Source organism: Mesoplodon densirostris, chromosome 14 (genome assembly GCF_025265405.1).
Source record: "Mesoplodon densirostris isolate mMesDen1 chromosome 14, mMesDen1 primary haplotype, whole genome shotgun sequence".
Taxonomy (NCBI): Eukaryota; Metazoa; Chordata; class Mammalia; order Artiodactyla; family Ziphiidae; genus Mesoplodon; species Mesoplodon densirostris.
The window spans coordinates 78,055,174-78,072,816 of record NC_082674.1 but is presented as its reverse complement, the minus strand read 5'-3'; the positions used below and the strand labels follow the sequence as shown (position 1 = coordinate 78,072,816).

The 17,643-nt window shown below is 37.2% G+C and overlaps 1 protein-coding gene across 2 annotated transcripts in view; it reads right to left on the bottom strand.

The window, feature by feature from the left end:
- Positions 1-12,067: 12,067 nt before the first annotated feature.
- ZC3H6 (zinc finger CCCH-type containing 6) overlaps positions 12,068-17,643 on the bottom strand; it is a 55,033-nt gene continuing 49,457 nt past the window's right edge. Inside the window, exons 11-12 of one of the 2 annotated variants that reach the window (XM_060117431.1) lie at positions 17,088-17,330; positions 12,068-14,285 (exon numbers count right to left, since the gene is read on the bottom strand). In XM_060117431.1, coding sequence (XP_059973414.1) covers positions 12,814-14,285; positions 17,088-17,330 — 1,715 coding nt within the window. In that variant the 3' untranslated portion in view covers positions 12,068-12,813. The remainder of the gene's footprint in view (positions 14,286-17,087; positions 17,331-17,643) is intronic. The other variant, XM_060117432.1, reaches the window with a different exon arrangement.

The window sequence follows — 17,643 nt, the reverse complement described above, 5'->3', positions numbered from 1 at the left end:
CAGCTCTAGAAATCTCATTATTTAAAAAATTATCTTCCATTTCTCTCCTCAATATGCTAATATTTTCCCTTAAGTATGTAAACGTATTTATAATGGCTGTTTTTATATCCCTATCTGCTAATTTCATCATGCTAAACTTTCTGGATATGTTTCTACTGACTCACTGTCTCCTAGTAAAAGACAATACTTTCCTGCTTCTTGGCATGTCTACCAATTTTTAGTTGGATGCAGGACATGGTAGATCTTATGTTGTTGAATGTATGGATTTTACTGTCTCACTTTAAAGAGTGTTGAGCTCTGTTCTGGCAGGCAGTGCAGTCACTTGTGGTTCAGTTTCATCCTTCTGAGCCTTATTTTTAAGCTTTGTTATATCAGACAGAGAGTAGTCTCTACCTTAGGGATAATTTAAACCTACTATTAAGCTTCAGCCTTTCTGGAGTCTCTGCTGCATACTCAAGTGATCAGTGAGAACTCTACCCTCTGACTGGAGGAAGCCTGAACAATTCCTAGTGGTGGTAAGAGTTCCTAGAACAGTATAACTCACAGCTCCCCAGCCACTCTTTATCCAACCTTGTGGAGTTTCACTCCACAAATTCACATTTTAGTGTTCAACAAAGACTCAAGGGGACCCCTATACATATTTCTGGAATTCTGTTTCTGCTAGCTCTCTCCTCTCCAGAACTCTGCCACACAGCTGCCTCTGCCTCCTGCTTCCATCTTTGCCTCCATTTAGTGAGACTGCTGTGCACTGCCTAGGATCCTCCTCCCTACTCTGTGGTCCAGAATGTAATGACAGGCAAAGAGCTGGGGTGACTGCAGGGCTTCCTTAGCTGTTTTTCTTCTCTTAAATATCAATGTCTTTCATGGACTATGGTCCAATGTCTATTAGAGTAATTTCATATATTTTTATCCAGTTTTCTAGTTGTTTAAAGGAGGAGGATAAATCCAGTCCCTGTTACAACATTATGACCAGAAGCAGAAGTCATGTTCAGTAGTTTTCACTGGAGGGATATAGCACACATGTAGGTGAAGTTGCTGCCATACAGAGCCTGAACAGAGAAGGGATGCCTGGAAAAGCAAATCCTTAGGGGAAGGAGGAGACAAATCAAGATTTGAAAGTGGGGAGGTAGGATGGACAATCCCTTCTCTAAGACAAAATGAAGTAAAAACTGGTAAAAACCTACGTATGGCTGGAGATCAAAAAACAGAAGAGGGCAGGAGGAGGGGACTTAGAAGGAGTGGACAGGCAGGCCAGTCTTCCTCCTCCTCACAACCCTGCACACTGAAACTGGAACACTCAGGAACTTGTATGTTGAGGAGATAGAAAACATTCTTTTCCTTCTACATTTCTTAACATTATCATGGGACTTAGTAGCCTCCTGAGATAATTTACACTTAATTCACAGAAGAATATTAGGGTGCTTCTCTTAACTTCCTACATTTAACTCTGAACTGAGCTGGTACCTTGTCCTGATTATATGGACCTAACAGGCAACTGGCACCGATTCCAAAACTAAACTAAACACAGGGACATCTGGTGTGTCAGCACAACACACACACACACACACACACTTAAACAAAAAATGGACACAGAGATCCAGAAACATACATATTTATAATTTTGAATCTGGAACAAGAAATTTCATTCCTCAAATTAAATGCATTATTTTACTGAGGAGACAACCAAATCCCATAGATGGGGCCTTGATAGAATACCAACTTAAGATTTCCAAACCAGTCTTAGAGCCGTTGTAAAAACGAATGCAAACCTTTGTGAGGCTGTCTCACTGCTTCCTAGGTCAACTACCTCCATTTCAGTTGTACTTAAACTTGTATTCAGTTCATTAAATGAAACCACAGTTTAGCCTTATTCATAGCCTTTATTTTTCCTCTGAGACTCATTTAAATGAATTTTCTATCTAACCTATCTTACAACTATGCTTGCTTGGCCTCACCCATGACACTCTCTTCCTTTCTATGTATACTGAAGCCCTCTTGAACAACACATTGCCAAATTTCAGGGTCTGCTGCCTTCCTGGAAATGGGTGGCAGTAACTAAACTGCCAACACCACCTCCTGGAACATGTAATGAGATAATGTCTCAGTAAACTCTTGGGCTCTGTGTAAGAAGTGGACATCTGGTGAACTCTCTCTGAGCCAGTGTTCAATGGAAATAGTGGACGAGGCCTCAGAGTAAACACTGAACTTCTGTTGCCCCATCTGCTGTCGTGAGCTTGGGGGAACTACAAACTCCAGATGCTTGATGGAAAGTAAGCTGCTCTTCAGTAAGTATCTCTTGGGTTGAAGATTTTAGCTCACACAACTCAGATATGGAAAGGTTCTTAGTTTGCTTATTTTGTCTATAACCTGTCTGGCCTTTCTCCTGAGCTCACACCCAATGATCAGCAGGAGAAAATTAGATGTCCAAGCTGGTTTAAAAGCTTAGTAGGATTCAGTCTCTCCTAAGATGGCATCTAGGTGTGTGTGTGTGTGTGTGTGTGTTTTGGCTTGGGGGTAGGGGTAGTGAGCCCTGTAGCTTTGTGCTGATCCTGGAGTGACCACTGGTTGAAATCCATTGCTCTGATCACTGTCCACAACACCTGCTGGCCTCTCATGCCATATCTACACCTGGGTAAACTGTGGCCCTTTCTTCAGCTTGGGAAGTGCTCCCAGGGAGCATAAAACAACTGCCCTCACAGCCTTTGCTTCTCCTTGGCTCCTAATGGCTTAAGCTCTTAATGACCCCGTCCTTGGCTTCTGCTGTGTGGTCACCACAACTTATCACAGAGGGCACCCATGGACACACAGGTTTGAGAGTGCCCCAGGAGAATCAGGACATCCTGAGCAAATACTTCCATGTAACCTTGGCTGCCCCACATCAGTGATGGGACCTCTGCACTACAGTCTCCTCCCAGAATCTCAGACAGAAATCAAAGCTCTCGTTACCCACAACCCCCAAGAAAACAATTCTGGACATCCATCTGATCAATCCCCTCTTCTCCTTTCCTCTTACGCTTTTTCTTAGAATTCTCCAGGGACAGAAAGAAAAAGGCTTCCTTCCTCCACCACATTTCTCTTTTGTTTGCCCCCTTTTTAAGCAAAACTCTGGTCACTGATATATTGAAGGGGTGATAAAGGAATTCAGACAATTATTTCAAATCAGGTTATGATATTGCTGCAAAATCCCATTTTTGAGTGTTAAAGCTGAATATTACCTTCATTCTCTTTGTATTCCTTGTAACAAGCAATAATGGTCTCTTCTCTTTCACTCCACTATCCCAGTTGGATGGCTGTCACAAGCCAATGAGGCAAGAGTTTGCAAACTCCAAAACACAAAAAAGAAAGTCCGTTAATAATTTGAAAAATGACACATCTTTTAAAGACTGTTTCTGATGTTACTTAGGGGGAGGAGGTAGATATCAGGGATGTAGAGAGGCTTGGCTCACTTTTGGGAAAAGAGCTTCTAAGGATAATTAAAGGCACTTAGGGATCCTTGAGAGACCTGCCGGGTTTCATGCCTGTAAGATCAATGGAAACATGTGCTCGTCTGTGGTTATGGCTAATAAATCCTATGTTGGAATTTTGCTTTGTTTTATAGGAACATTTTGGTCTTTTCACTTCCTTGGATGCCATCAATATGACAGTGGTGACCATATTTCACTGGTCTAATTCCAGCTTCAGCAGCTGATTGGAGATCTGAGAACAAGACCAATCTGCATTCTTTCTCACTCTCTAGGTACTCCACATACAGTAGAAGATAACTGCAAGTGTGTGAGTCTTTCCAAAGCCTTTCTAAGTTGAAATTAGTCTATTCAGTCAATAAATATTTATCGGCCATCAACAAAATGAAAAGGCAACCTGCAGAATGGGAAAAAATACTTGCAAACCATCCATCTGATAAGGGGTTAATATTTAAAATATATAAAGAACTCATGCAACTGAATAGCAAAAGAAAAAAAACCAATCTGATTAAAATATGGGCAGAGGATCTGAATAGACATTTTTCCAAAGACATACAGATGGCCAACAGGTACATGATAAGTTGGTCAATATTGCTAATCATCAGAGAAGTGCAAATCTAACCCACGAGATATCACCTCACCCTTGTTGGAATGGCTATTATCAAAAATACAAGAAATAACAAGTGTTAGTGGAAATGTGAAGAAAAAAGAATCATTGTGCACTACTGGTGGGAATGTAAATTGCTTCAACCACTACGGAAAACAGTATGGAGGTTCTTTAAAGAATTAAAAATAGAACTACCAATGGTCCAGCAATTCCACTTCTGGATATTTATCTGAAGGAAACAAACAAACAAAACTAACAGGAAAAGGTCTATGCACCTTGATGTTCACTGCAGCATTATTTGCAATAGCTGAGACATGGAAACAACCTAAGTGTTCATCAATGGATGAATGGATAAAGAAAATGTGGTACATATGCATAATGTGAAATATTATTCAGCCATAAAAAGAAGAAAATCCTGCTATTTGTGACAACATGGATGGACTTTGAGGGCATTATGCTAAGTGAGGTAAGACAGACAGAGAAAGACAAATACTGAATGATCTCACTTATATGTGGAATTTAAAAAACAAAAACAAAAAGCCAACTCAGAGATACAGAGAACATATTAGTGGTTACCAGAGGCAGGCTGGGGCAGGGAGGGGTGGGGTGCAAAGCTGGTGAAGGGGGTCAAAAGGGACAAACTTCCAGTTATATAATAAATAAGTCCTGTGATGTAATATACAGCATGGTGACTGTAGTTAATAACACTGCATTGCACATCTGAAAGTTGTTGAGAGTAGATAAAAAATTCGTAGGGCTTCCCTGGTGGCGCAGTGGTTGAGAGTCCGCCTGCCGATGCAGGGGATACGGGTTCGTGCCCCGGTCTGGGAAGATCCCACATGCCGCGGAGAGGCTGGGCCCATGAGCCATGGCCGCTGGGCCTGTGAGTCCGGAGCCTGTGCTCCGCAATGGGAGAGGCCACAACAGTGAGAGGCCCGCGTACAGAAAGAAAAAAAAAAAAAAAAAATTTGTAACTGCGGGGTGATGGATGTTAACTAGAGTTACTGTGGTGATCATTTTACAATACATATATAAATTGAATCATTGTGTTGTACACCTGAAACTAATAGAATGTTCTATGTCAATTATATCTCAATAAAAATATTTGTTGAGTATTTTATTGATGGGGTATCCAAGAATATATTGTAGTAAAAAAAAAGTAACCAGCATGTTCGTCACATGGTGAATATTTAATTAATCCCCACTGCACACTGCCCATCACTAAGCTAGCATTTATTGAGGTTTTACTGTAATTATCATAAACACTTTTGGGCTCTAAAATGCTGGGCAGACGAATGTGCCATTGTGGAGGATGAAGTCAAAGGGGCAGAGCCACAACCAGTGTGAGGATGTTAGAGACGGGCATGGTTTGCTTTGAAAGAATTATGTAACATTATGTCCACCATACTGTTTTTTTTGTTCCTTGTAATTTTCTAAAATATATCCCTGTGCACTTGATCATTTGATACTAGCCGCAAAGCAATGTGACCTCATTCACTTTGTAGTAAGTCTGATTTAAAAAGCAGTCTATCTTATCCATTCTGTAACTCAAAACATAATAGCAAATGCTGAGTGCTCAAACCATCTTTCTTAAATAAGTGATGAGTTCCCATTTTGTCCATGAGGAAAGTGATACTCACTGAAGTCCTAACTTGCCCCGCGTTGCACTGCTCAGGAGAGACTGCACCAGGACCAGATCACGCTAGCTCTCAAGGAAGAAGTTTCTGATAATCTGAGTTGCTCCGTAATTAAATCCAGTAATCTACTAGGTTCCCTTATTTGAGACAGGGTGCCCTTGGCCATTGAACATACTAGAACAGAAGTCAGAAAACACCTTTTAATGATACTTCCTGACCTTTGAGGGAAGCATGACTAGCCACTTCTTGTTGCTCCTGATCTTGGAGGGAAGAATGACCAGTTGCTCTCTGAGTCTTTCCTGCAATGAGATCCTATTTTGACCCTGAAGAGCTCTTGTTCTACTCTAAGCATTACATTTGCTAGCAACCTCTCAGATTCAGATCTTTTAACAGAAAATTAATTTAAGCTCATGTAAGAGATACTCCCTTACGCAGGATAGGGCCTTAAATGCTGTTAATCTCTGTGGTTAAGTGAAGCACACTCTCTGTGTACTAAGGATAACCTGAAGGACAGTTTCCTGCCGTCCCCTTCTTTCAGGAAGACCTGGAGGTGTTCCATTTACAAACTCATATGAGTACACGGCTCCCCAATGCTCTATATCTTTAACTACTGAAGATTTATTAAAGCAAAGCAATGCACTGCCAGACAGATATTATTAGAAACATTTTTATTTAAAGTCAGACAATAGAAAGATGTCACAGAAGAAAACTACAGAAACTTGCAACAACAGAATGCAACTTGAAAAAGTTTTTAGTAAATGAGAAGGGAAAAAAAAGATATTCCTGATGTTACCAAGGGATTTGTTAGTCCTCATGTAGAATAATTTATCAATTCAGCAAAGTATACCCTTTGCTTGTGTCTTTTGAACAGACAGTAGATTAATAATTTAGTTAATCTACTAAATTGGTATCAAAACCCTCCAAAGTGAAACAGTCAAGGCAGCATTTCCCCACCATTTGAGATACAATGTGGGGAACTGAAATAATAACAGTAGGAAGTTAAAAAAAAAAACCCACTACTTCATACTGCATAGGTTTAATCTGGATTTCAGCCTACCTTACAGATGGTGCTTGTAAATCTGATAGAAAGTGGGCGACCAGGAATCTGGACACAACACTACCTCCTACCAAACACACAAACACATGACGTCCTAGGACACAAGTGCCATCAATGCCCTTACCGTGTGCAAGTAAAGCAGCCCTAGACTAAAAACAAAATGGCCTAGAACCCTGGATTTATACTGAGCCCTTTCTGAATCCTTGGTGGAGGAGCACTGGGTTTACGGTAAGAAACATAAAAATTTTTAAAAACTTTGGCAAGTAAGTATAGAAATGACTATTTCTTGATTGTCACTTTTAAAGGAAATTTCTTTCTACTTCAGGAAAAGATATTCTCCTATCTTATTTGACTTCTCTCTCAAACATTTGGAGGGCAAATTCCTACAAAATAGAGGTGGACTAAAACCTCTTATCTGTAATACTAGTTAATTATTTTTCACCTTCTCTATTTAAAAAGCACATAAAATGTACAGTCTATCACTGACAACAAACCCCAAGATCTTGCTTGTAATGGAAGTTTGGGAACAACATGACTAATTTTCAAAAACTGGGTCTGTATGTATTTAATTCCTTTACAATAACCTATATATCACATCACTGACAAAATAATATTATCTAACACAAATTTCACCATTCCTCTCAACCTTAATGCCCTCACAGAGGTATTAAAATCAGTAGAGTAATGAGCCAAGGAGCATGGAGCCTGATAATTCACAGGGTTGATTTTTTTCTAAAATGCTATTACAAGCTATATATTAACTTTTTTCTCATAAATTCTAAGTTTAAAAAACAAGAGATTCAATGATAAACCAAGCTACAAGATATTATTCCAAGAACTCATAGTTGTTTGAAAAAACAGATATCCTTTATGCTCACAACTGTAGCACGTGACTGTTCTATTCTAAAGGGTAATGAAGGGTGTTTAGGACAAGACACAAGACCCAGATTTAGAGTCCAATTCATGACTTGAAAGGGTAAGTTCATGTTAATGGTCTTAGGATAAAATGCTATTGGAAATTCACTAGGTTAGGCATATCTTCATAATTTTGGTTGAAATTTGAGGAGAATAGGAAGGGAGAAATTAGAGAAATATATTTTAAAATCAAAACGTAAGACTCTAGCATGTAGTTCTCTCAGATTACAGAAAGAATCCTTCATAGATCTATGGGGATAAATTATTGATCTATTCAAACTTCCACAATGAAGTAGTAAAATTATCTTGTAAGTCTGGAGGACTCTTAGAATTACGAACTATTGTAGAAACATATATCTCCTAAGTAAAGCTGCCATAACCCTACTTTCACATTGTTTGGGTGGGAGGTGGGGAGGGGAGACAAAAAAAGAGAAGGTTGGTGCCCTGTGTCTACTGAAGGAGGTATAATTTATGATTGTACTCTTTCTAATACGATCATGGAATGGCTCTGTCGCATCTCCTCTGACAGATGACAGCACCTGTAAAATCTAAACTTGGATGGACGTTGGGAGCAAAGCACCCACTGTGTGCGTAGAACTAGGCTTGCTGCAATGGGAAAACAGAAAAGCAAGGAGACACATATGGGTTCTGCCTCCAAACGCATAAAATACAGTTTAAAATGTGCTTTTTATTTCTTATTTTAAAATGAGAAATTCTAAATGTTATGCTGACATTAACTTAAAGTCCTTTCTTAGGTATGTATCCTTTCCAAGAAAGGCAGGTTAATTTGGATTTTGTTACAACTGGCAGATACTGCTAATAAATAACATACTCGAAAACATAACGCCAGCAATAACAGTGATTGGTAGCTACTGGCGCTGGTTCTGCAAATCACATAAGCTACTTCGGGAAAAGACATTACATAGACACTAAGTCCTAACACATAAGTGAGAAAAACAGCTTTAAACACTCAGACCCTGTTTGGTTACATTTTGTCAAAGCTTCAATTTCCTAAACTCAGCCTTATTTAAACTAATTAAATTTACTAATGACCACTAAATTTTGAACATAACATTATCAAGTGCTGCCAAACCATTTCTGAAAAGATAATTACAACTCTTCATTCTAGAAATTCACAGAAAGCCCCATATTGAAGGTTGCAGGCACCCTATCAATGGACGGCTTGACTGCAGACCACCTTGCCGAGGTACAGCCTTTAGCACAGACAACCCCTCTGAGGTGCAGCCCTCAGCCCAGAAGGGTGAACTCAGGGAGAACATCTCCACTGTAAGACTCTGTCCTGTGCAAATGGAAATACATTGACAAGCCCTCACGTCTAGATCCCTAGGAACTTCCGAACGTCAAGATGCCATTAACCAAAGGAAAATGTACCTTTATCAATATCAAGCAAATGGTCACTAAGAAAGACCTCAATGTCACATGCTTGCAGAAATATATATTAAGAGGTGGGAGTAAATATCCCTAGTGTTTCTAAAAGCCAACAGCCCTTAGATTGACTGAGTTGGCCACTTCACCCACAACACACATGCTATGATTCAAGCAAATACGTCATACGACACTATCAGAGGATTTTCACCCTCCATCAATATCCAACTTGCATAAAATGGGCAGAGTGGTCAGATCTTGAATAGACACTACAAGTCCATAGAGCTCTAAAATAGGAAAGTCCTGTGTTTTACTGATGCACAAAATGTTTAAGGAAATCACCAACTTGATGGGTTAATATTCTCTGAAACAACTTCTCAGGCAATTCTACTGTGTCTCAAATGTGTATCATCTGAAACTTCATAGAACTGGTGCACCACACAACCCACATCATGTTATTTTGGAATCTGTACAACTTAATGCAAACCCAGTGGGAACATAATGATTATGTTTGTGAAAGTCATAAAGCAATTTTATATTTACAAATACTTAAAAATGATAATTACTTCGCTCCTTACATCAAATCTGTGAACAGTCAAAATTATACCCATTTCACAGAAAATGAACTAGACATTACGATAAAACACCTATAAATCAATTCAGAACAAGAATATGAATTCATTGTCATAAACCTCTAGCCCTCATAAGTTCTCCTTTCCTCCCTCTCTCTCTTCTAATTAATTCAGCAAGTAGCTTATACGAACACTCATACAGGATTTTTTTTTTTTTTACTAATCAACTATTCTTCTACTCTTAAAGTAAATACGACTAGCAAGGAAAACTACTAAACTCCTACGGCAAGTTAAAAGACAAACAAACCTAAGCAAACATCATTTCATAATTAGGCTATGGTTGCAACCTAATTCTGGGGTTTAGTGCATACGGCTGGGTAACACAGAGGGTCTGTACAGCAACAGACCTAACTGCTGAGGCAGAGTTTGAAATCACTCCAACATTTGGTTCATTTTCAAGATTCAGAATGAGGTCCTAACTAGGAAAGCTCCAGAGACAGGAGTTGGGAGCAAACTAAACAAGACATGGGAAAGTAGCTGCTCAATCTAAATTATGATCATCTGGGTATACTAATTCAACACCCTGATATATCCCACTCTATTCAACATCAAAGGGAACAGGTATTAGACTCTCACAAACCCGTATGAATAGTTAAGTTACATCTCAACCAATGAGTCTAGCAGACTCTTTAAAGACACAGTTATTTCTGTTATCTGTAAATGTTTGGCTTCTAAGAATAGGGACATAATGTACTTTTCAGTGTAATAGTGTAAATCAAATTAGATGCATCCTAAAAACACCAATTCACCTTACAAGGAGCTTGCTTATTAATTAGAGAGAATGGCTACTTATTAAATTTTGGTAAGAAAATGGGAAAAAAGAATATTAAGATAATCCAGGTTGATAGGATATAATAGAATATTCCCTAAAGTTATCTCAATTAAAAAGCATTATAAATAAAAAATCATTATTTTAAACATAAATAAAACATTTTCATAAAAAATATATTGTTAAATTTGAAGGTAAGTTCAAACTTTCTTGTAAAATAGCCTCTAGGCCACTAGCTGATGTAATAGGGGCTCAAGAATACGAAGTAAATGAACTTACTTAGTAAGTAAGTATTAATGGTTTTTAAACCTTACTTTTAAATTAATCTTTTAATATCTCTCTTAGTAAAAAGGATCTTCTGTTAAGAATCTAGAAAAAAATTTGGATTCCATTTTGATCTTTAACAATCCAAATTATCTTTTTTTGTGTGATATTTTAAATGTAAACAGCATCACTTACAATAATTATAAAATCATGAATTAAAGATTTGCTAAAATTTTCAATTTAATTACTAAAATTCAGCAATTTTACTGATTTTTATCCTGATAAAGGAATATTATTCTTAGAAATATAAATGTGTCTATATATTTTTTTCTGTCAGTTTTATCCATTTTATTGACTTTTCAATTAACAATAAAGTTCGTTCGGATAGTAAGTCAGAAAATTCTTTCTATAATGGCTTTAAACTGCATTTTTTAACCCAAAAACATTATCCAGAACCATTTTAGGCTACAATGTAACCAAAGTATAAACAGTAGGAACTCACATTCCCTTGAACAACTGTCCTTCCACTTAGAACACAATGAACTTCTTAGGTAGGCAGGCACAATTCTTGTTCACTTAACTGCAACCCCATTTAAGCACGGAATCAGAGCAAAAAAAGTAAAAAGTGAAGAAGGGAATAGAAAGGATATACATTAGTATTAAACCATATGCTATCTGAGTGTTAGGTTCCCACATAAATATTTTGCTGTATATTTTAAAAATCACTTCTCAAGGACTGATTTCCTCTACTTCCATTATCTTTTATAATGAAATACTCCTTTTCAAGTTACTTATTAGAGTTGTTACTAGCAAATACTGTCACATACCTCTAGTTCAAGATATTAATATATACACTTAGCCTGAAACTAAGTGTACTACTTAGTTTTAGTTATAAATAATATATGTATAAAACAGGTAGGGTTGCCATTATTTATATACTGCAATAAATATACAAGAATGAGTACAAATTATTTTTCATAAAAATACAACCTCTAATCAATTCAGGAGGTTTCCAAACTATGAAGACATTGAATACATTAAAACACCAGGCAGTCTCCTCTGTTATAGAATGCCAGTCAGGTGAGATCTGAAAGAGATTTTTTATTGGTAGCCATATACAGTTGACTATACCATCTCTGTGTTTTCTCACTATTTAAGAAAAAATATAGAACCTGGACATTTAAAACATTATCAATGAAATAATCACCACAGACTCACTGGATCTTTTAAAATTTTGTTAAAAATTGCCAAAGTCATGATGAATACAATTATTGCAGCTACATCATTTGAAAAAGTAATATAAATTATGCTGCTAAAGACAGAAAACATCGAAACGCATAAACATCGTAATGTAACACAGCAGTAACTCATAACTATTAATATGAAAAATTAAATTTAAAAAGTTATGTTAGAGAACTCGGGAAGTTTTCACTTTAGCAAAACACTCTATTTATATATCTCCAACTTCTATGATACAGTATACCATAAAATACTTTTAAAAGGTACAACATTCAAATGCTTCATTTACACAAATAATATTGCCAGTACTAATAAAAGTGATGCCCTTAAACATGAACTGCTCTGCTAATTATGATTTTAAAAATGTTTTACTTCATTTTACATTTTAGCTAGCAGTTAGCATTACATATTAATCAGTTCTGGGTTGACAAATAGGATCCTAGTCAAAATACTGTTTCTGAAAAGTAATGTACATTATATTGCTTGAAACTAATAACCATATAAAAGTGGTAATCATTTATCTAAACACTGATTATGAAAGACAACTGGCATATATTCAGGCAGAGTGTTGAGTTCATGGTGGTTTATTTACAATAAAAGTACTTTTACTGAAGCTAACATGATATATAGGTTTCTATGTCAATTACTACAGTCCCTTAAAATTATAAAAATATTATATAAAATACCACAGGCTTTAGAGGATATAACTTCATGTGGTTCTGATACTAGCAGCTGAAAAGTGTTTATAATTTAAAAATAAATAAACTATAGAGGTAAACCAGTTACAAAACAGCAGGGGACTGCAATAGTCACAAGAGTGAAAAGAACTGCTTAATTACACAATAGCTAACAAAACGGTGAAGCAGTTGGATCAAAAGTTTTAAAAACCTCTTTCAGAGATTTGTCATCTGTTGCTCTACGAGGATCATCATCTGGGGTGGGGCTCACCTGACCCGGCTGCTTTGACTGTCTTGGATCGCTGTACTGGGGTCTAATTAAGCCTGTTAATGCCTGAATCGGAAGACTGTGCACTGCTGGGACCTGAACGGTACCGGAACTCCCAAGAATATCTGCCTGTGGGTCAGCTGGCCCATCAACAGGGACGTCCACGTTTGGAGCGATTTTCTGTGGTAGGACCGCTTCTCCGGGAGGAGGCTCGTTTTTATCACTACTTTTTAAACCACCACTTTTTTTCTGGTTCTCTGCATTTTCTGTTGCTAGCTCTGATGTAGATGATGAACTATGCTCCCTAGGGTCATACAAACTAATAGCACTAAGGACTGAACCTGGAGTTCCCAGGGGAAGGCCAGCTGAAGATGAGAGTTTAGGGGCATATGGAGGCAAAGCCCCAGGACCAGAATTGCTAGATACTACCCCTAAGGGCTGTGATGAACCAGAGTTTGATCTGGCTAAATGAGGGGCACCCTTTGATGTATGTGAATCCTTCATAACTGCTTGATGAGACTCTGTATTATGCAGTCTGTGAAGTCTAGGATCAAAATTTTTTTGCAGCCTAGGATCTCCTAATTTACTTCCTGAACTATGTAAGTCTCCAAATTGTTCCAGGTAGCCTTCTCTGTTTGCTGTGTTAAGTTTGGCTTTGGCTGCTAGTTTTGCATCAGTGGGCACTGTGCTCTGACGAAGATCACTTTTTGTATTCCATAACCTACTGAGCCTCTGATCAGCTATAAGTGGGGGCAGAGGTAAATTGATTGAAGATACTGGGTCGGGTTTAGGTAAAGGGACTGGAAGTAAGTCTTCTGGAGCCCACACGATGTGTTTTGCAAAGTTGGGTTTGGTTAGGGTAATATCCATTTTAATGTGACTAAACTGTCTCAGTTGTGACCTTGGATCCTGGAGCGTTATACCAGGGGAAGAATCCAAAGGTATTAAGAAAGCTTTTTCTCTCAGTTCTCTTTCTGTATCTTCATCGTCATCGTCTCCTCTTTTGTGTTTGACATTAGGGCCAGCATTTCCATGATGTAAATCAAACTTTGCTCCACCAACAGAAGAACCCACGTGACCACTTCCATTCCCTCTTAATTTCCTGGGATCCCACGCAAGTCTAAGATCCGGTGGGGTAGACTCAGAAGATTTTCTAACGTCTTGCCTTGAGATAGTCCTAAGTCTAGGGTCAACAACTTGGCTTCCTTTATTTTTCTCTTTGGCAAGTCTTGGATCAGTCGGAGTGCTGAGTTCTGTGGAAGGTTGTTGTTGACTCCTTAAAGTTTCTGTTTGTTTCTGCAATGTTTTCAGTATTGACTTGACACTGCTTCCTTCCTCCTCTTCACTACTGGAATACCAGTTAACAGTATCATCTAAATGCAGACAAAAACTATGGTAAAGAATGACGCATTCATATTTGGCCTTAATTAAGATGAAAAAAACACATATACTATTTCTGAAATAAGTGTAGTCTAACTTCAAGAAAATGCATCATAGAAATGACAGAGTTTCAACGCTGGAACAAGATAAGATGTGGTATAACAATTAACAATTCAGTCACTATACTTTATAAAGAAAGAAGTATGATATTAGAACATGTGTAATGTCCTTCTAGTCAGAGAACAGTCTGAACCTTTCATTCCAACTGGCCAAAGGGAGCTCAGAAATGTGTGGTAAGATAGAGCTGGGGGAGAAGGGAAAACACTCTTGAAAAGGAATACCAAAATGTTTTGGCTCTCTTTAATTCAAGCAATCCCTTAAACTCCATAGCTCTGGATTTATCAGGATAACAAGGGAGAGCTATAAAAAATAATACCTGGAAAGAAAACAAAACACTAACAATGATGGTTAAGGGAGCAAAGGGAACCGAGCAAGTGTGGGCTCAGGTGGGGACTTTTCACTCATACTATATTTTTAGAAGTTTGACCTGTGTGAATATATTAATTATTCAAACATTAAATTAAAAACAACAAAGAAAACTAACAGCCTAAAATTTATATACTTTAACTTTACGAGAACACTTTGGGCCTTACTCTTAAAGCCTATGTAACCCTAGTGTATCAGACACAATATTAAGATGCTTAACCATTAGAGGTCTTCTCTCTAGTAGAGAAGGGAATGAAACCTGATGCTTCAGGAGGGCGAGTCTCCTTCCTCTCCATTAAAACACACATAGGTTATCTCTGAATTGGCCATACATATATATGTGTATATATATATATATATATATATATAGAGAGAGAATACCTTGGACCAATAGAATAGCATATATATTCTCACTTTTACCTCATCTCACTGCTCACTAATGTGTTTCCACAACATCGAACTTTAGTGTTACACACTTAGTTTGAACAGAACAGTGCTGACAAAACAAGCACTCGGTAAAGCAATTATACTCCAATAAAGATGTCAAAAAAAAAATACATAGAACAGATCCTTCCCTCACAGCCCTCAGAAGGAATCCACCCTGCCGACACCTAGATCTCAGACTTCTGGCCCCCAGAACTGTGAGACAATAAATATCTGTTGTTTAAGCCCAAACCAAAACCAAAACAACAACAACAACAAAAACAAGCACTCGTATTTAGGCTGGGGATGTGACTTAAAATAGTATATATCAATATTATATCACAATGGCAAAAAGTTTTACTCATATCTCAGTGTCTGAAAAAACTACTTCTAGACACCGGATCCTCTTTTTTTTTTTTTCTTTGACTCTAGAGCTAGACTTGTGATTCACTTTCAGCTGTTGTAGTTATTTTAAATATTTCTGTATAGGTGCTTCACTCCTCATAGAATTTGGTACTTGATCCAGATAGGTAAGACAATCCAAATCTGATCCAAATAGGTAAGATGCTATTTTATTTTCACTTTCATATCAATATATTTTATAAGCAGTCTTAAATTCTTTCTGGAATAAGAATGAATATAGAGCAGAAAGAAAGTAGAACAGTAGAGAAAGGTCAGTGGAAAGCAGATATTAGATAGAAAATGATAGTTAAGAGGTTTCTATCAGCATTTTATCAAAGGACAAATAAAATTTATAAAGGCAATAAAATTTCTAACAATGAACAAAAACACAAAAAACCTAGCTGTTTAAGAAGTTTTCTGTATTCCAAGAAAACAAGCCTCGTAAAACATTACCAATTTTATAGTATTATAGTATAAAATTTTATATCATGTTGAAAAGTTTTAATTTTCTTATTTATGAAAACATAAAGCTTTGTTACACTTTAAAGAAAGATTACCATTAAAATGGTTGCGTATTAAAATTAGCACCTAAAAGAGTACACATAATAAATTTTACATGAATTAACTTATTAGAAATTCCTCATTTCCCTGTCATGCTAAATAAATGAAGAGTTAATAATACCTTTTTTGAAAACATAACAATGTTTATATAATAGCTTGTAGCTACCTAGTGTTATCTAGTTTTACATAGTTATTCATAAACTTCATGTTTTTTTGGGGGGGGCTGCACCTAGAGGTATGCAAAACTTTCCAGACCAGGGATCAAACCCGTCTCCCCTGCAGTGTAAGTGCAGAGTCTTAACCACTGGACTGCCAGGGAAGCCCTAAATTTCATGTTTAAGAGTGGCCAAACACATCAATTTTGTAATTCATAAGAAGAACTGGGTTATTTAAAGTTCTCTGCCCTTAACTGAGTTAACTAATTGCTGTACATTTATCAATATCAAAAATACTGAGGGAAACTTAGTGTCCCTACGTAGTCTTTTACATTAAAAATAATATTCTTTAATAACATAGCAGAACCTGAAGTATACAGCCTCTGCCCATGAAAATCTAATAATCAAATAACTTTGAGCTTGAGTTAAGGTTAAAATTCCTGAACTGGAAGGTATCTTGTTCCTGTTCTATTTCTTTTCTTTAAAAAAAAAAAAAGAAAAAAGAAAAAAGGCTTAATAGCAAGTCTGCTTGCCCAGGCCTCACACTCCAGCTTCAGATCTCTTTATTGCTTCAAATCAAACCCTTTGCAATTAACTACTAATGCATCAATGGCACTGGAAACTACAATCAATCCCAAGAAGATAGGAGCTATGAGATAAATTGGAAATAGAATAGATAGTTCACAGGAACTCATTTTTCAAATTTTAACTATTCAAGACCATTTCAGGAACTGAGTGATCCAAATAGGTAAGATGCTATCATACCACCTGACACACCTTCTTCCTTGCTTGGTGCCCTCTGAGGTTGGGTGCTGCCTGGTTCTTCATCTTCTTGGTATTTCTGAGTAAGTCTAACAAAAAGAGCTCTCTGCACTGCAGGGAGGAGACCTGGTGCAGGCAGGGGGCCATGGCCTGTCACATTACTGCTGCTGTCAGACCCACTCCCACGGGTAGGTGAGTCTTGAACGATAGGAGGCTGATGCTGGGCAAATTCACCATGCCACGTCCCATCTACATACATAACACAGAAAGAGACACTGATTTAGCATAAAACTCCACTAGACAAGTACCACTGTGAGTTGTAAGAAATTGAGTTACAATAATATCACATTTGATTATCAGATTATTATGTGATTGTAAGCACTTTTCAAGGTTATCTAAAGGTCTATTGTTACAAATATTTGGTTAAATTTAAATCATATTTTAATGTTTCAATTTCATCACATTTTACATTGCTTTATTTAAAACATGCATTCTTTCCATGCTTTTAAAGAAAAATAGGACTCCAGATATTTTAAATTAGAAATGAGTTATTTCAAAAGGT